This window comes from Aethalodelphis obliquidens, unplaced genomic scaffold (assembly GCF_003676395.1).
Source record: "Aethalodelphis obliquidens isolate GAN/ISIS:26980383/991018 unplaced genomic scaffold, ASM367639v1 scaffold81, whole genome shotgun sequence".
Classification (NCBI taxonomy): domain Eukaryota; kingdom Metazoa; phylum Chordata; class Mammalia; order Artiodactyla; family Delphinidae; genus Aethalodelphis; species Aethalodelphis obliquidens.
The window spans coordinates 5,705,105-5,724,796 of NW_020838025.1; the positions used below are offsets into that span (position 1 = coordinate 5,705,105).

At 34.6% G+C, this 19,692-nt stretch overlaps 1 protein-coding gene across 4 annotated transcripts in view; it reads left to right on the top strand.

The window, feature by feature from the left end:
• The window catches only part of HLTF (helicase like transcription factor), a 60,309-nt gene that overhangs the window by 15,642 nt on the left and 24,975 nt on the right, over nt 1–19,692 (top strand). For 2 of the 4 annotated variants that reach the window (XM_027092754.1, XM_027092756.1), the window contains exons 3-14: nt 752–918; nt 2,147–2,280; nt 2,837–2,934; nt 4,561–4,635; nt 4,794–4,985; nt 8,347–8,442; nt 11,704–11,779; nt 13,090–13,180; nt 14,778–14,857; nt 14,944–14,988; nt 16,043–16,132; nt 18,727–18,824. In XM_027092754.1, the coding sequence (XP_026948555.1) occupies nt 752–918; nt 2,147–2,280; nt 2,837–2,934; nt 4,561–4,635; nt 4,794–4,985; nt 8,347–8,442; nt 11,704–11,779; nt 13,090–13,180; nt 14,778–14,857; nt 14,944–14,988; nt 16,043–16,132; nt 18,727–18,824 (1,242 nt within the window). The remainder of the gene's footprint in view (nt 1–751; nt 919–2,146; nt 2,281–2,836; nt 2,935–4,560; nt 4,636–4,793; nt 4,986–8,346; nt 8,443–11,703; nt 11,780–13,089; nt 13,181–14,777; nt 14,858–14,943; nt 14,989–16,042; nt 16,133–18,726; nt 18,825–19,692) is intronic. The other 2 variants (XM_027092755.1, XM_027092758.1) reach the window with 1 other exon arrangement.

The window sequence follows — 19,692 nt, forward strand, 5'->3', positions numbered from 1 at the left end:
CGCGGCATGTGGGATCTTCCTGGACCGGGGCACGAACCCGCGTCCCCTGCATCGGCAGGCGGACTCTCAACCACTGCGCCACCAGGGAAGCCCACCCTCAGGCAATTTTTAATTAAGTGGAATCAGATAATGGCATGAGTTGAAGGCTGGATGTATTTTCTTGTTCCAGTTCCATTCTCTCTTATAATTAATGCCTTTTAACCCTTTGAGATTCTGGAGAATTTAGGCTTAGGAGCCGGCCTGCCTGGATTCAGATCTAGCTCTGCTACTTATTAATTTTATGACCTTGGGCAAGTTACTTAACTTTTCTGTGCTTTAGTGTCTTCATCTGTAAAATGGAGATAATGATAACACCTACCAAAAGGGTTGTGACAGTTTTAAAAGTCAGTCTTTGTAATGTACTTAGAACAATGTGTGGCCCATAGTAGGCACTCAAGAGATTACCTGTTTTCGAAGTTATAATGTTGAATAATTTTAGATAATGTGCATCTGTTAGTTTTGATTGTATTTTTTATATATCAAGGATTTGTTAACTTCCAATGAATATAAATTAGGAAAATATTGTAAAAGAATTATTATAAAATATGTTAATATTTCTATAGAAATATGAGTCCAAGAAAATGTGCATTTCTTACATGTGTTATTCAGTAAGCATTAAAAAATGAATGGAAATCCCAGATAAAGTATGATGAAGAAAGGTATCATTATATGTTTATTATTTATAATAATATCTGTTTATTATCTTTATTAGGTTAATAATAATGAAATGGTTGCATTGCAACGAGAACCCGATAACCCTTATGATAAGAATGCAATTAAAGTAAACAATGTGAATGGAAATCAGGTCGGCCATATAAAGAAAGATCTTGCAGCTGCCTTGGCCTATATCATGGACAACAAATTGGCTCAAGTTGAAGGGTAATGCACTTTTGGAGTTCAGTTTTAATAATTGTGAGTTGTAGTGATCTTTGAATGTAAGGGTATGTAAAGTTGCCCTGACAACTTTTGTTGCTATACCTTTAGTATGCATTCAATAAATGTTTTAATTCTTCTTTCATCTGCCTGCACTACCCTAGCCATCAGATAGCTGTTCCCTCACTTTCCTGGTAAATTATTACCATGGAGAAAAATAGACTTTGGTTCAAATATTAGAAAGTCCACACCATCTTTTAAGAAAAAAGCTTTTTAAAAAGCCTTTTAGTGCATTGATTTGAGAAGTTTGGAAGTGTTTGTTTAAATCAGGTTGTAAGCTGATAGCCTGTGATCAGATGTACATGAGTTTGGTTTTGCCTACACAGTGTTTAATTTTTTTTTTCAGTTATTTCCGATATTCGAATATCTGGACATTCTACATTTTATGCATATTAATTTTTCCCTAATTATACGAAATTATTTATAAATATTTCTCTTGATAAATGGAAGATCTGGTAATGCAGGATACTTATTTCCACATGACGTCATTTGATTGGAGATAAGTAGCAGCTGTTGCATTATCTAGGCATATACCTTCTTAGTTCTACCACCTGTTCCTTTTTTAAATCTCCCAGTCTCTTTGGTTACATTTTCTCTTTTATGCGTTTGTGTCTGTGACCTCAATTTTAGTATAATAGTATATTAGATATATTTAGGATATTGAAAGGTGAGTTTGGAAGATAAATATTTAGCAGTGTCTTCTCACTTGTTTACTTGTTTTCTCCTTCCTCAGTTCATCAAGTTTTTCAGATATTGAGAGTAAACTTTCAGTGAATCCTGGATCAGAAATAGTTCTTGGAAATCCTTCCCCATGCTCCCAGAATGGGTTGCTGCACTCAGTGGTTCTGTTAGTGGAAGCTCTGCCTTCTGAATTAAACTTGCTATTTTACCTATCTTATGATCTTGGTAATAGGCTAACTACGCATTTAAACACTTTTACCTCACCTGAGTTTCTTCTGGCATTCTGGTCCTAAAAACTGCCTTTTCTTCTCGTTATTGTTGGTCCTAGTCCGTGTCCGTTTTCTTTCTAGTCTGCTCAGTTAGTTCCTTTCTGTTTTGCTTGCATGCAGAATTTGAATGTGGCAGTTATTTAACAAGATTTTTAATGAAACTTAAATGTAAGAAAATAACACTTCTAATTTCTCTTTTTTTTTTTCTTTCTTAATTATAATAGGGTAGTTCCTTTTGGTGCAAACAATGCTTTTACCATGCCTTTGCATATGACTTTTTGGGGAAAAGAAGAAAATAGAAAAGCAGTTTTAGATCAGTTGAAGAAACATGGATTTAAATTGGGTCCTGCACCAAAAAGTAAGTTCAGGGTTTAACCTACTATTATTGTGATATTGTTAAGATGCTGGAATTGTAAAACATTTATTCTCTTAAGTAATACCTTGAATTTGGGTGGCTAAATTAATTAGTGCTGAAGGCTCCAAGTTCTTTTGTTAGGAATCTTTTTAAGGAAATCCTTGAATTTTTTTTCTCTTTATTTTGAAATAACTATAGATTCATAGGAGGTTGCACAGATACACAGAAAAATGTGCAAGGAGGTCCCTCCCCTAACTTCCCCCAGTGATAATATCTGGAAATCTCTGATTTTAAACATTCTCTTTAATAAGTTACAGACAATAAGAATCTCCTAATAGAGAATGAAAAAGTATTATTTGTTTTTCAAAAGTTTGTTTAAATAATGTGGAATTCTTCTAATGTATTTTTTGAATAACCTAGCAGATTTAGTTTTAAAATTTTTAAAACACATATTAAGGGAATTTTTAATTCAGCTTATTAGACAAGCTTTAAAAGCTATTTACTAAAAGATAATTTATTTCATTTGGTGATTTTATTCTTTTCATTTTGTAAATTATAGCTTTAGGATTCAGTTTGGAAAGTGGTTGGGGCTCTGGAAGAGCGGGACCAAGCTATAGTATGCCAGTTCATGCTGCAGTACAGATTACAACTGAACAGGTGCACTTCTCTTTTATTTCGTAACTAAAAGTGAAGAGTGAAATTTAAATGCTGAAGGTTGATGTTTAAAAATATAAGATAAATATGCATCTGTTAGTATTAGTGATATTTATATTGTTATGGAACATGTAGAATAAATAAAATATATTGCAAATATTTATGTAGAAAGAAAGCAGTGATAAGGAATATGTCCACATACATGCATTCATATATACATTGAAACACACACATTGCTGTATACACCTGTGATGTTTTACTCTGTTTTGATGTTTTTGTATTATTTGAAATTTTTAAAATAGCCATAATTTTTAAAAAGTTGAAGCTTGAAACTTAACTCCTTTCAGGAAGGTTGCAAATGCAGTGCTAAAAAAACTAGTTCTGAATCTCTGGCCTTAGTCTATTTCTAACTTTGTCTGCTTTGTGATCCAGGATACTGTTATGCTGGGTTAGTTTGGGGAAAAAAGGTTATAAAGTAAATTAATGCAGATCAATCTACCAATTACATCAAAATTTTTTTTGTCTCATCAGTGTTATTAGTCTTTTTATATTCTAATTGTAGTTACTGTACTTTCCCTGCTCATTGTTAGAAGGGCTTGAGCCTGTGTCTGTCATTCTTTTTTTTTTTTTTTAATTTATTTATTTTATTTTTGGCTGCGTTGGGTCTTCATTGTTGCACGCAGGCTTGCTCTAGTTGAGGCAGGCAGGGGCTACTCTTCCATGCGATGCGCAGGCTTCTCATTGCAGTGGCTTCCCTTTGTTGTGGAGCATGGGCTCAGTAGTCGTGGTTCGCGGGCTCTAGAGCAGTCTTAGTATCTGTGGCGCAAAGGCCCAGCTGCTCCATGGCATGTGGTATCCTCCCGGACCAGGGCTTGAACCCATGTCTCCTGCATTGGCAGGCAGATTCTTAACAACTGCGCCACCAGGGAAGCTCTTGAGCTTGTGTCTGGTGGGTAAACCCCAGATTACCTCTCCTCACTTTTTAGATTTGGCCTGATTTCTTCTGGGCTGTTGCTATGTATTTATTTGCTAATTTACAAAAGTAATTATAATATATATATGTTACTGTATGATTGGACTAGATCAGTTTAAAGAACCAACTAAAGATTAGCATAAGATTGAAATTATCCTAATATTTTGTAGCACATAGCAAATTTCTGATTGCAGTAATAATCAATGAAATGTCCGAAAAAGTCAAATATACTTGGTAGGATCTGCCAAAATGGTTTGAATACAGCTAATAGAATCACAGAATTTCAATGGCAGAAGGAACCTTAGAGACACTCTAAATCTAGTTCATCCCGTTTCTTTTGTGGTAATAAGATACAGGGCCATATAGATTAAGTGTCTTGCCCAAAGTTATATAAAGGTTTTTTTGTGACAGAGTTGTGACTGAAACCCAGGACTTAAAACTCTATCCTGTATTCTTTCGACTGTAACAGTTACCTAAAGGATCTATTTATTCTGCCATTATTGAGCAGCGTAGTATCTCAAAGAATTAATTTATTTTATGTACCTTTTGGTATTCGACTCTTTTAGTTAATTAAATGACTTGAAATCTCTGAATTAAGTGCAATTATTGTTTGAATTGGTTTGTTTCATAATGTTTCTTATTGCTGTTTGTTGTAGCTTAAGACAGAGTTCGACAAATTGTTTGAAGATTTAAAGGAAGATGATAAAACTCAGGAAATGGAACCAGCTGAGGTACTGAGCCAGTATTTTCTATTTAAAAGTATTTGGAATTTAAAAATACGGTATTAATCTATACATTTTTCATCACAAGATCAACTTTTCTAGATTCTGCATGGGGTAAAAGAAAGGGCTTATTGTATTTCTATTTATAACGTTTCTTTTATTTATAGGCTGTTGAAACACCATTGCTTCCACATCAAAAACAAGCTCTAGCTTGGATGGTTTCACGGGAAAACAGTAAAGAACTTCCACCATTCTGGGAACAGCGAAATGACTTGTACTATAACACAATAACAAATTTTTCTGAAAAGGACCGACCAGAAAATGTTCATGGAGGAATTTTAGCTGATGATATGGGTTTGGTAATTATATTTTTCCTTGAGTTAATAATGTTTTATTTTGTAACTAAGATTTTATATGAAGTAATTTTGAAGTAGATAGAGATGGGAATATGTTGGTGCCAGTTTGGGACTCGATATCACTGTGAGTGTAGAACATAATTTTTCCTGTGGTTTTCACTTAAAATAATGCTGAGCTTTTTTTTTTTTTTCTTTTGGCTTGTTTGCCTAAGGTACAATTAAAATAATTGGCAGTAATGATATAAACATGTGTTTTTCAATTTTCTTTTGAAATTCAGGGTAGCTTATCTTTCATGGGTTTTCTTAGAGAAAAGATATGATTCCTTACACCAGCAGTTTTTATACTTTTTGGTCTCAGCAGCTCTTTATGTTCTTAAAAATTATTGAGGATCCCAAAGAGTGTCTGTCTTTGTGGGTTATCTCTATTACTATATCTATTAATATTTATGGTACTAGATATTAAAATTTTTTATTATTTTAAAAATAACAGTTAAAAAACTCATTATGTGTTAACAGAAATAGCATATTTTTCAATGAAATGTACTCCAAGACAAAAGCAATTTTGATGAGAAGACTGGCACTGTTTTACATTTTTGCAAGTCTCTTTAATGTTTGGCCTAATAATTGACAGCTGAATTCTCATATCTGTTCTTTCATTCATTCTGTGTGATACGTTGTTTTTGTTGAAGAATACAAAGAAAATTAGTCCTCATGCAGATATGTATTTGAAAGGGAGTATTTTAAAAGACTTTTTAAGATAACTAGATTTTCTTTGCTACAAGAAGATTAAGCAAATATTAGTTTATTAAAGGTTAATAATTATAATGTGGAACTTTTTTGTTTTTTGGCTGCACCATGCGGGATCTTAGCTCCCCGACTGGGGATCAAACCAGTGCTCCCTGCATTGGGAACACAGAGTCGTAACCCCTGGACTGCCAGGGAAGTTCCTATAGTGTGGAACTTAAAAAATCATATCAATGAACTTTTTATACTTTGTTTCATTAACATCCATTGGTGTAGCTTGCACGTTGAATGGATATTTTACCCATGCATGGTTTTTAGCATTAGGTGTTGCTCATTTGGAATATATTGGTTCACTGAGTTACACAGATCTGCCAAATGTTGATGCATTTCATTATACAATGCAAAAACATTTACATTCATTGATACTACTGCTGATCTTATTAGAAAGGCATTTACATTTGGGAAGCTTTTCTACTCATAGTGTTGGATGCAAGTTTTCTAACATAATTTTTGCTTGAAAGCTCAAATTTTATCATTAACAACAAACACTGTCAGTTGTTTCCTTTGGAGTTGATAGGCTCATTTTATTCATTTTTTTCAAGAAAATGTCTGCCACTCAGTCATGAATAACTAGTTATCAGTCATTCTTTCAAGTTAAAATGGTGGTACTTGAAAGTGACGATGCATGGTATCTAGTTCGGCTTGTAATTCAGTCTCACAAGTGATTTTTCTCTAGATAACCTTCATATTTTGGTATGCAAAAGAAGTATTTTGTGTACTTGCCATCTTCTTACACAGAATATTTAAAACGTGTATACTTAAGAGGTGAGATTTGGTAAAATGAATGTGTACTGCTTTATCAAGAACATTCTTTTTGTGGGCTTCTTAGTTGCAAAGTGCCGGCTCCTTAGTTGCAGCATGTGGGCTCCTTAGTTGTGGCAGGCAGGCTCCTTAGTTGCAGCAGGTGGACTCCTTAGCTGCGGCAGGCAGGCTCCTTGATTGTGGCATGCGAACTCTTAGCTGTGGCATGCATGTGCGATCTAGTCCTCTGACCAGGAATTGAAACCAGCCCCTAGCATTGGGAGTGTGGAGTCATATCCACTGCGCCACCAGGGAAGTCCCTCAAGAACATTCGTAAAGAGCATTCTTAAAGTGAAACTGTTTCTTTGGTTTGTCTTTTTTTTTTTTTTAACTGTATGTGGCGGTTAAAAATACAGTGACCACTAGTATAATGTAGTGCCAACTGCTTTGTGTCATGCTAAGGCAGCAGCAGTTTTACCCACCATTGCTTTCTGTGGAATTACTACAGATATCAACACAAGTAAGGTCTTAGTAGAATTATTAAAATAGTTTTGACTGCACATACTTCTGAAAGGGTCCTGGGGAGCTCCTAGGACTTGTGCACCACACTTTGAAAACTGCTGCTTTACAATGCTTTCAACTTGAAAGAGGTTTATTTCTATGTTGCTATTTATAAATTCAGCTATGGAAAATAATGAAAATTTTCATGATTCTGTTTTTAAAAAATGCACAAGAAATATCTTGTCCTGTATGCTTTATTGGTAAGGTATATAGTCTTTAAGTCTTGGAAATATCTTTAAATGAAATTTAATAAAGTAATTATCTTATGTCCATACTGGGATTACTAATCATTTTAAGTTAGCTCTGAATTACATGGCAAGCAAGTAGTTGTAGTTTTGTGATAAAGTTATTAGTTCAGGGTTAAATGTGACATTTAAATGGCAGTCATTCAATAAAGTGACATTTCCCTAAAAACATACGTTTATGGAAAACTTACATACTTGTACTGCTAGCTGCTCCAGCTTAATTCATAGTAGTCAAAAACTGGAAACAATCTAAAGGTCCACCAACAGGTGAATGCACAAATAAGTGTGCCATGTATGCATATACAACGGAATATTACTCAGCAATAAAAAAACACAATGAATTGCTAATAAGCATTTCTCTATATTACTCCATTCTTCTTAAGGAACAACTTATACCAGCTCATGTCACCACATGTTCTGAATCAGGTCTGGGCCTAAAATTGTATTGAGCAGAAGAAACTAAACAAAGAGTACATTGAGTAATTCCATTTATATCAAGTTCAAAGGCAGGCAAAATTAATATATAGTGATAGAGACAAATCAGCTGTTGTCTGGTACAGAGGTGGGGAGATGGACTGCAGAGGAATACAGGGCAACTTCTAGGTGATAAAATTTTTCTGTATCTTAATTGTGTGGTGGTTACACCAGTGTATACAGTTGTCAAACCTCTCAAACCATACACTTTAAGTCTGTGAATTTCATTGTATGAAAATTATACCTCAATTAAAAAAGGATTAAAAAAATAAAATGACATTTCTCAATGATGCTTACAGTATTTTACACAGTAAATTATTTAATACTCCTAGTAATATGCCATGGTAAAGCATTTACTAACTTAATAAATGAAATAACTTCACTAATATGTATATTATTTAGTATAATAATTAGCATACTTCTCTGGCCCTGAATCCTGTTTGATATTTTCTTACTAGATTTAAATATTAGTTTCGGAATGTTGTCTGGTCAACTGGGTTTCAGAATCTGACCATTTTTCTTTGTAAAACATTTTAAAGGGCAAAACTCTGACAGCCATTGCAGTGATTCTTACCAACTTCCATGATGGCAAATCTCTTCCTATTGAAAGAATTAAGAAAAATCAGCTGAAGAAGGTGAAGTATTAGTGTGTTTTTTCGAAAGTCTCTGGTTTATTGTAAAACCTTTTAATTTTGTCATTAAAAAAATTATTGCCAGAAAATTGATAATATCTGGTTTTTAGAGATATGATGAATGGCCTTTCTCGTGTGTTGCTGGTAAGAGTGAAAGTTTATGCTACATTCTTGAAGGCAATTTGGTAATGTGTATCAAAAGCCTTAAAAGTGTTTATAATCTTTGATTCAGCAATGCCATTTCAAAGAAACTAAAGAAGTTATCAGAAATGCATTTTTTCCAAAGAGAAAAATACAAGTCTATTTCCCCAGCATTATTTTAAAGGCAGAAAAGAAATACCTGTCAATAAGTTAACAGTTAAATTATGATACAACCATAAAATTTAATATTATGCAACTACAAAGTCCTATTTTTGAAGAATACTTCCATGATCTTTTTTAGTTAAAAGGCCAGGTACACCTCTGTGTATAGAGTTTGAGTCTTCATTTTGTAAATACATATTTATATACGTCTAAGTGTAGTCACACATACTGTGTGTGCCAAAATGTTAATAGTGATAATTATGTCCTAATGATGAGAGAATGGGTGACTATTCCTGATGCTTAATTTGTGTATATTTTTATATATAGCATATATACACATAATACATGTATATTCAGTTTCTAAGAATTAATAATGAATTAGTTTTGTAGGGAAAATAAATGTTATAAGAATGAAATGGTTGTTCTTCATTCTCAGCTGAAAATCCAAAGAACTTAAAGTAGGAAGTAACTAGGTGCAAGGTGTATGCAAAATATCTCTTTTTTGGACTTTTCTCTACTGTTCTTCTTATTTTTTACTTTTCAAAGATGCTGCATATCACTTTCCTACAACTGTTTATTAAGATTCTATTTTATTAATTTCTGCGCTTAGTTGCATTTCCTTCTTCGTACTTTTAGTGGGAGTTTAACTCTGTTGTTAATGTCTAAGATTCAGTTCCCTACCCTGAATAGTCCAGTGCTTTCCACGTCTGTCCTTTCTACATTTAGTTATTAAAACTGAAGAATAGCACCTAAGACTACTTACAGCTTCATTGTCAGTTACCAATTAAAAAATTATTATCAATAAGGCTTTCCCTTTTTCTCCAAGATCAGCCATGCATTTAACATGTAGTAGGAAGGTTTTAGGATATTTAGTTTGCTATATTAGTTGAAATTGAGGCTGAAAATGTGATTTCCAGCTAAGCATTTATTGCAACAGAAATTTCATTATTTCAGATGGATTTGGATATTCCAAGCTTACAGGGTGAAGTGTTATTAAATTTCATGAGATTGGAGCATAGTATGATTTGATAGGTTGGACTTTATATCTTTGAACTCTATGAAGAAAAGGCTTACTAAGAGTCATTTAATATGAAATGAATAATGTAAAGGACATCCTTTATTTGTAGATAAACTTTAGAATTACTTTTTGCATACTATTTAATATAATATAAATGATTGTACTGATTATTGAAGACTGGGGAGAATGATGAAAGGCATATTTTTTTTAAGTGACAAACCTTTTTTTTAAAAAATAAATTTATTTATTTGTTTTTGGCTGCGTTGGGTCTTCGTTGCTGCGTGCGGGCTTTCTTTAGTTGCGCCGAGCAGGGGATTACTCTTCGTTGCAGTGTACGGGCTTCTCATTGCAGTGGCTTCTCTTGTTGCGGAGCACGGGTTCTAGGCGCACGGGTTTCAGTAGTTGTGGCTCGCGGGCTCTAGAGCGCAGGCTCAGTAGTTCTGGTGCATGGGATTAGTTGCTCCACAGCATGGTGGATCTTCCCGGAACAGGGCTCGAACCATGTCCCCTGCATTGGCAGGCAGATTCTTAACCACTGAGCCACCAGGGAAGCCATGAAAGGCATTTTTAACATCAGTTTCTTGAAGCTAATGCTTTAAAAAGTTAATTATCTAAATAACTTCTAGTTACATATCTCTAAAAATGGTACATCTTGGATTTTAAATTTATTTAGACTCATACCATTCGAAGGGGATGGATTTTCTTTTCAACCACATTTTAAGTAAAACATAAACTCTAATGAGATTTTGTAAGATGTTTAAATTTCTATTTTTTAAAAAACTAAAATAAAATATCCTTTATTGGCCCTAATTCTAGGCAAAAATTACATTGTACTCCTGCTAACCAATCCTGAACACCACTCTGAGGTTTTGATTCAAAATATGACCTACCTTTCACAATATGACCTACCTTTCTTTTTATTTTTTGTAAATTTATTTATTTATTAATTTTTGGCTGCTTTGGGTTTTCATTGCTGCGCACGGGCTTGCTCTAGTTGCGGCGAGCGGGGGCTACTCTTCCTTGCGGCGTGTGGGTTTCTCATTGCGGTGGCTTCTCTTGTTGTGGAGCACGGGCTCTAGGCACACAGGCTTCAGTAGCTGTGGCGCATGGGCTTAGTTGCTCCCCGGCATGTAGGGTCTTCCTGGACCAGGGCTCGAACCCATGTCCCCTCCATTGGCAGGCAGATCCTTAACCACTGGGCTGTCAGGGAAGCCCCTACCTTTCTTTTTACACTGGAAGAATTAATTTAATTAAACCCAATTTTATTTGTCATTCCTACCTACAGAATCAAGTCTAGAATTAAAAGTAAGATTAGAGGAACCCTGCCCTACTAGACTCAGTTGAAAATATTTCACAGAGAAGTATAAAATTTTACTTTTATAGAAGTTCTTGTGCTCATGTACACATAGTTGCACTTTGAAACAAAGGAGAACACATGAAGGGAAAAGGACAAGGTCAGAGTTGGCAGGGAAAATCCCTGATAGAGTAAGGGAGGAGGCATTCTGAAACCTGACTATTTCATCTACCCATTCTGGGAATTCCAGAAAAAAAGGATGTCAATGGCAGCCTCATTAAAGATCTATTAGGGACTCTTGGTTTGAAAGTTTGTAGTCCTAGAATTCCTTCTAATTCTAAAGTAAATCCCATTTTGTGAATGTTTCTCACAGTAACTAATATGCCATTTATAATTGAGGTTTGCTTTTTGTATTCCTTTTGAAAAGGTTAAGACAGACTAGTTTTCTTTTTTGAGATACCTGTGAAAAAAATTTTTCATCAATTTGTACATTTTTCTCCTTAATGCAGCTCCTTCCACTGCTCCAGAATAGGGTAGCAATTTACGTAGTCTTTATTATGTAAAGTAAAGCAATATAAAATAGGATGCATTTTTAAGTTTACTTAAAACTGACGGCAGTACTATGTAAGAAATATGCCTTTTCATCCAGGAATGTAATGTTTACGATGAATCTATGAAACTTGGAGGGAACAATACCAGTGAAAAGGCAGATGGACTAATCAAAGGTAAACTTTAATTTTGAACATGACCCCATGTTTGATTTAGATTTTTCCAATTTAATGACGTAATTCCAGCTTTGGCTTAGTACTATACAAAAATTTCAGATCTCTTTTTCTAAAGAATCTCATGAGGACTGGTAGGAAGAATTTCATCAAGGAAGCGATGCGATGATGGAATTGACTTGGTAGCACATTAGAGGAGGAAAAGCAGTTTTGGTTGAGGAAAAAAAACCCATGAAAGGGCGGTTAAAAGCAAGACAAAACACAGAGTATATTGCTCTGGGACCTCAGAGTAGTTTATGGTATTTATAATGTAAATGAATAACAGAAGAATGTGTATGAATAAACAGCAGATAAAAATAGAAAGATAGGTTAGAGCCAAATTAGGCAGAGGAGAAATGAGAAGGGATCTGTGGATTTAACAGTTACGTGGCTGGATTTAGCAGTCGGTGACTTTCATAAAATTAATTTCTTAAGATTGCTTAGAGCAAGACTGAAAATATTTAAAAATAAGACTAGTAGATGAAGAATTATTAATAACAACTGTGTGCTGTTATGAATTTTGCTGTGTTTCAGATAGGAGAAAAATAGTTGGAGAGAGAGGCAGAATTGAGGGCTTTTGGGGGGTGTGGTTTAAGAAGGAAATCCATGGATAGGAAAAGATTTTGTATACAATGGAGAGAATAATTTGGTGGCCTGTGGGAGGAAATGAGATCAAGAAAATAGGTACATGAGTTAGCATGAGAAGGAAAGGAAGTAAGGTTGAGGAAAAATATAGATAATTGAGGGAATAAAAAGGTAGGAAAATTGATAATTTATAGAAGATGACATCTGATTTTTTTTGTAAAGTGAAGTAGGTCATCTGGGAGTAAAAGGAGTTTAAAATCTAGGCAGAGGATCCAGTGTAGTATAGATCATCCAGGTGAGTGGGTAGGGAGAACATGTGATAGGTAAAAGAGTTGCTAAGTGATACAAGGTGACCCTAACCCTAATACCAACTGTTTATTGTTCTTTTTTTTTTTTTTTCCAGCAGCTCTTAGCTGCCTTGGTATAGCAGGAAATTCAGCCAGTGTAGGGATTGGCTAGATGACTACAGGGGAAAGACTGGGCACAAAAAAATTGAAGGTACTTTTCAGTGAGAAAATACTAGATTAGGAAACTGTAGAGAGTACAGCTGGCTGATTGAAAGAATAGGAATGACGATATTAAGAAAGTTGAGCTATTGAGTTGGAAAACCAAGGTTTTAAGAAGGATACTGCTAGTCTAAGACAATTTACTAATACTCTGTATATTTGTCCTTTTTTTTGAAATGGAAGGATCTAGATGTAGTGGAGAACCCAGTATTTCAGATGACAAGGGAAAGAATAAATATCCCAAGTCAGAATTCTCTAGCTCCCGCCCCAAAAGGTAAACTCTGTTATGGTTTAATTTTATGTAATATGTTTAAACTCTTTCTCCGTTTTCTTACATATGGGAGAGAGCTATGACCATTATCTCAGTTGCAAAGTTCTTTCAAATACATTCTTTAATTTGAAACTGCTAAAGTCACTGTGACTTAGGCAGGTAGACCGTTCTCATTTTATAGGTGAAAAAAAATATTAATATATAAAAGAGCTGAATTGGTAATTTTTAATAATCACTTGTCTTTCTACTATTTTCCTATTTCTTTCACATAGGAACTGAGATCTAGCTCTTGGGTGTTTCGCTTTTGTTAAGACTTCAGAAGAATTTTCTTTATGAATTTGAGGAGTTGAGAACTGATGTATATGTGTCGGATGGTTTGACAAAAGCATTCTTTGCTCATCTGAGTTCTTTCTCACTTTACCTTTAGTGGAAATAAGACATGATAAAGTTATTCATGGAGAGTATTATATTAATGTAGACTGGAGGGAGAATTTGAATAAAACACATAATGCCCCTCTGCTCTCCATTTGAATCTGTTAACTTTATAAATTTTATTTACTCTCTGAGGTAGATCTAAATACTTGGGTTTTATGTTTTATTGTCCACCATCAATATCTGCAGGCATGACCTCAAATCTGAGTCCCTCTTAGCTATTCCACCAATAGAGATTTCAAAACTGGGGCTTTGTTAATTGTTCTCTATCTTTAGTACCTGTCTGAACTGAGCACAAAACCAGGACTCATGAGTTTCCCTCTCATCTAGATATCAAATCTTATAACTCTGAACTGACCATGAGCGTTGGTAACAGGGCACTGTTAGATAGCCCAGATCAGATTAAAGGGTGTGGAAATAATGATGACATGGGAAAAACAACCACCAACACACATACTATAACTAATACATATATACTTACTGTGCAACAAGCACTATTTTAGAGGCTTTGCATGTGGTAACACATTTTATCCTACAAAGTGGATTGTATCTTTATTCCTGTTTTCCAAGTGAGGGAACTGAAGCTTAGAAGAATATTAGGTGGCTTGCCTAAAGTCACATAGCAAATACATGGTGGAATGGACATTTGAATCTAAGCAGTCTCTCTCCAGAGTCCATTGTTCTTAGGCACTTAACCACCATATTGTACATATTGTATAAATTCTACACAGAATTTATAAAAATTTTCACTGTGAAAGAATTATATTTTTGCCCCTTAGCTGCCTATATCATTATATTGGAGGGTTATCTTTGATAATCAGAGTCACTTCTTTTTTGTTCTAGTTTTAATGTAAGTGTTTGAATTGAATTACCAAATACTGAACAAAGTGTTGAAGGGATTACTATCTTAGAATGGTTTACTTTCTCAAACTTATTTTAACGATAGTGATACTGCATTTTGTATAGTGAATGCTTCTGGCTACGAAAGCAAAATGCTTTCAGCAAATTTGACTTTCATTTGTCAAATAAAAATTTTTTTCCCTTGATATTTTTTCAGAAAATAAACTGGGGCAAGACAAAAAACATTTGTATTACATTTATTAAACATAAGTTTTTATATCCCGTTTTGTTTTGGATTGATAAAAAATTTGTGTATACTTAATTTTAGGAGAAAAACTGCGGTACAGTACACTGAAAGCAGCGATTCAGAGGAAAGTGAAACAAATGAATTGCCACAGAAAATGAAAGGTAATAGGAAATGAGTTTGATTTGATAATGTGTCCTGTGTTTTAATTTCCTAGTGTGACCAACGTTATATTTGGTTTTGGTTTTAGGCAAACTGAAAAATACACAGTCAGAGACTAAAATCAGAGAAAAAGGTATGTATATCTCAATATCCCCTTTTTAAAAAAATATTTATGTATTTATTTGGTTGTGCTGGGTCTTAGTTGTGGCAGGAGGGCTCCTTAGATGCGGCATGCATGTGGGATGTAGTTCCTTAAGCAGGGATGGAACCCGGGCCCCCTGCATTGGGAGCATGGAGTCTTAACCACTGTGCCACCAGGAAAGTCCTTTTCTCAGTATCCCTAATCTACACTTAAAGATTATTAAAGTAAAACCTCACTGATTTGTATCTGTCTGGCTTGGAATTCTTTAGTAATAGGTCATAAACTTGACTGCTTTTTACATTTGAACTATTTATGCTTATCAAGGGTGTTAAATGAATGAAGCAAATTGAAAGAACAGTTTCAAATTAAAATTTAAGAGAATATATTTAAACCAGCTTTAGACAAAACAAAGTACTCTCTACTAATAAAATGACTTCAATAAAACCTTTTTTGTATATGTATAAATTGTAGTTACAAAAGTAGGCTGAGACTGCCTTGTCAGTATAGTACTACTATTACCGTTACTTAGCATTATACAGATTTACAAATATTCAGTGAGTATCTTTACTTTTTCCTGTATCTTTAAAACATACGGTTTACTTTGTTTTTCTCTTAATCTGATCGTGTTGTATTCCTAATAAGTTAAGAAATTGTATTGCACTTGGAAGATAACTCATCATCATTGACTGATCTGAAAATTTGGCAGCATCTTCATTAAAAGTGAAACACCTGTTTCATTGAAAACATTCTCCTTCCACCTGGGAGCTGAATCACTTTGCATATGGCTGCTTCTACTTTCACATCTTTCCTCAAGAGAAGCAACAGTGAATCATGAATGACTACATTTCTTCTTTGAGCTGGAAAGATAGTGTCAAAAGAGGCAATTTTGGTTACTAGAAATTATTTTATTTTTATTTAGTAATATAAGCGCTTAAGAAAGTGTGGAAGTGGTATTATATTTCCTATCCTTAGAAAGTACCTGTACTTGAGTACAGGAGAGAATTGGTTTTCAAATATCTTAATGATTCTGTGGTTTTCACTTCAGCAGGATCATCTAAGGTTAAAGAAGATGCAGAGTTTGCATGTGCACTTACTTCATCTACCCCTGCAACCAAAAAGAAAATGTTGAAAAAGAGTAAGTAAATCTGCTGGGTTTTTACCTTTTGTTTGGTTTGTTTTTTCTGTTTTTCAAAGAAAGAAATTTTAAATGACAAAAGTTATAAAACCGTATTACAAGAAGTTAAGAAAGTAGAGAAAAGAAAAAAGTCTCATTTTTAAAAGTGCACTTTGATGTATTTTCCTATTCTGTTTGTTTTAGTTAGGTCAAAAAATACGATGGGAATAGGTCCCTTACTCATCTGAGTAGCATAGATATTTTTTCTAATAAAGGCACAGAGCAATTTATGGCTGCTTTAAAACTTAATTTAATTTGGATTAATTAGAATTATTATAGAGATTTATTTTTGGTATGAGAAGAATATGCTTTTCAATTAAAAATGTAAGTGATCTTTATTATTACTTTGTTTTGTAATTCATAGGGAAATGACAGTGCTTAAGAGTCTGAATATTTGAAATAGAAAGAGATTGAACTGTGGTTAAGGTGATCTGGGACAAGTTATTATATCGTTGCACCTTAGTATCCTCTGTTTTACGTGTTGGAGATACAGCAGACAAAAGCCTGTTTTCACAGAGCTTATGTCTAATGTTCGGGGGGGGAATATAAAATAAACAAGTAAACACATAATTAAAATTTAAAAAAATTTTTTAATTGAAGTATAGTTGCTGTATAATATTACCTGTTATAGGTGTACAATATAGTGATTCACAGTTTTAAAGGTAATACTCCACTTACAGTTATTATAAAATATTGGCTATATTCCTCATGTTGTACAGTATATCCTTGTAGCTTATCTTATACCTAATAGTTTGTACCTCTTACTCCCCTACTCCTATACTGCCCCTTCCCTATTCCTTCTCCCTACTGGTAACCACTAGTTCTCTACATCTGTGAGTTTGCTTCTTGTTTTTTATATTCACTAGTTTGTTGTATTTTTTAGATTCCACATATAAGTGATATCATATACAGTATTTGTCTTCTCTGTCTGACTTATTTCACTTAGCCTAATGCCTTCCAAGTCCATTCATGATGCTGCAGATGGCAAAATTTTGTTCTTTTTTGTGTGTGTGTGAAAACAGTTGTTTTATTTATTTAAAAAAATTTTTTTTGGCCACACCACTTGTCTTGTGGGATCATAGTTCCCCAATCAGGGGTTGAACCTGGGCCACAGCAGTTAAAGCGCTAAGTCCTAACCACTGGACCGTCAGGGAATTCCCAAAATTTCATTCTTTTTAACAGGTCAATATTCCATTGTATGTATATGCTAAATCTTCTTTATCCATTTCATCTGCTGATGGACACTTAGGTTGCTTCCATATCTTGGCAGTTGTAAATAATGCTGCCGTGAACGTTCGGGCTGCATGTATTTCTTAGAATTAGTGCTTTTATCTTTTCTGGATATATACCCAAGAGTGGAATTGCTGGGTCATATGGTAGTTCTATTTTTAGTTTTTTGAGAAACTTCCATACTGTTTTCCACAGTGGCTGCACCAATTTACATTCTCACCAACAGTATATGAGGGTTCCCTTTTCTCTACATCCTCACCAACATTTGTTATTTGTGTTCTTTTTGATGATAGCCAGTCTGACAAGTGTGAGGTGATATCTCGCTGTTGTGATTTGCATTTCCCTGATGATTACCGATGTTGAGCATGTTTTCATGTGCCTGTGGCCATCTACATTTCCTTTTTGGAAAAATGTCTATTCAGGTCTTCTGCCCATTTTTTAATCGAGTTGTTTGTGTTTTTGATATTGAGTTGTATGAGCTGTTTATGTATGTTGGATATTAGTCCATTATCATATCATTTGCAAATATATTCTCCCATTTAGTAGGTTGTCTTTTTGTTTTGTTGATGGTTTCCTTTGCTGTGCAAAAGCTTTTAAGTTTAATTAGGTCCCATTTGTTTATTTTTGCTTTTATTTCCTTTACTTTAGGAGATGGATCCAAAAAACACTGCTGTGATTTATGTCAAAGAGTGTTATGCCTGTTTTCCTCTAGGCGTTTCATAGTATCTGGTCTTACATTTAAGTCTTCAGTCTATTTTGAGTTTATTTTTGTATTTGGTGTTAGAGAATGTTTTACTTTTGCATTCTTGAACATGTAGCTGTCCAGTTTTCCCAGCACCACTTATTGAAGAGATTGTCTTTTCTCCATTGTATATTCTTGCCTTTTTTTTTATTGTAGATTAATTGATCATAAGTGTGTGGGTTTATTTCTGGGCTTTCTGTCCTGTTCCATTGATCTATGTGTATGTTTTTGTGCCAGTACTATACTTTTTCTTTTCTTTTTTTTTTTTGCGGTACACGGGCCTCTCACTGTTGTGGCCTCTCCCGCTGCGGAGCACAGGCTCCGGACGCGCAGGCCCAGCGGCCGTGGCTCACGGGCCCAGCTGCTCCGTGGCACACGGGATCCTCCCGGACCGGGGCACGAACCTGTGTCCCCGGCATCGGCAGGCAGACTCTCAACCACTGCACCACCAGGGAAGCCCAGAAGTCCTTCATTTTAATTCTTCCTAATTTCTCTTCATAGAGGCACATTTTTGTCATATCTTCATTGACTTTGTGTATGTTTGAGGAAAAAAAAAACAGCTGAAGTATGTATCTTCTTTCAGGAGCATCTGCAGTGGAGAGTTCAAAGAAAACTGATACTGAAGAGAGACCAAGAACAACACTGATCATCTGTCCACTTTCTGTGTTAAGCAACTGGATTGTAAGTCTTCACAGCCCTTTAAAAACATGTAATTTATATTTGTCTGACACTATAAAAAGAGTCTTTCATTGCAAGAAATATGCTTGGTCAGCACTTTATATTTAAATTGAAGTAACTGTTAAGTGAATTGGAATTATATTTGCTGAATTGAAGTTATTTTTCTTTGAAAATTTATAGTAGAGAAAGAAACATTGTCAGTTGCTGTCATAAGATTTGGCTTGTACTTCTTCCTCTTCCATTTCTGTCCCCCAGAGTGTATAATTTAAGACCACACCTTATTTATGAACTGTTGGAACCTCTTTTTTAAGAACACCACTAATGATAACTTTTGTTTTTATAACAGCTTATAACATTTAGTGAGCTCCTATGTGCTCAGTTTTTTCCTAAGCTCTTTTCATAGATTTTCTCATTTAATCTTCACAACTATTATTCTCATTTTCCAGGTGACCGAATTGAAACACAGAGAAATTAACTTGCCTAAGGTCATCCAGCCAATAATTGATGGAGCTGGGATATAGTTTCCAACATTGTGACTCTAGAGCCTATGCTTTTAAGGCTACGTCTTTTTTTTTTTTTTCCTTCTTCTTCCAGATTGCTTTTCTGTTCTAAAACATTGCATTGGAATGGAACCTCTTTATGTGTTACGTGTAGGAGCAGCTTGGTTCTATTTCCTTTCCAGTTTGAGCTTCAAGCTGCATGTGATAATGAAATAATGACTCTGTTGGAAGCATTGTGAACAAAAAGACCACTGGATGTGAACTTCCATTCTTGCCATCTCCAAGGTTATCTGCATCTCTCCTGGCCTTTCCTCCTCTAATCTCAGAGGTGGAAGAGGTCCTACTCTTTGTAAGAGCGATACCATAGTCTA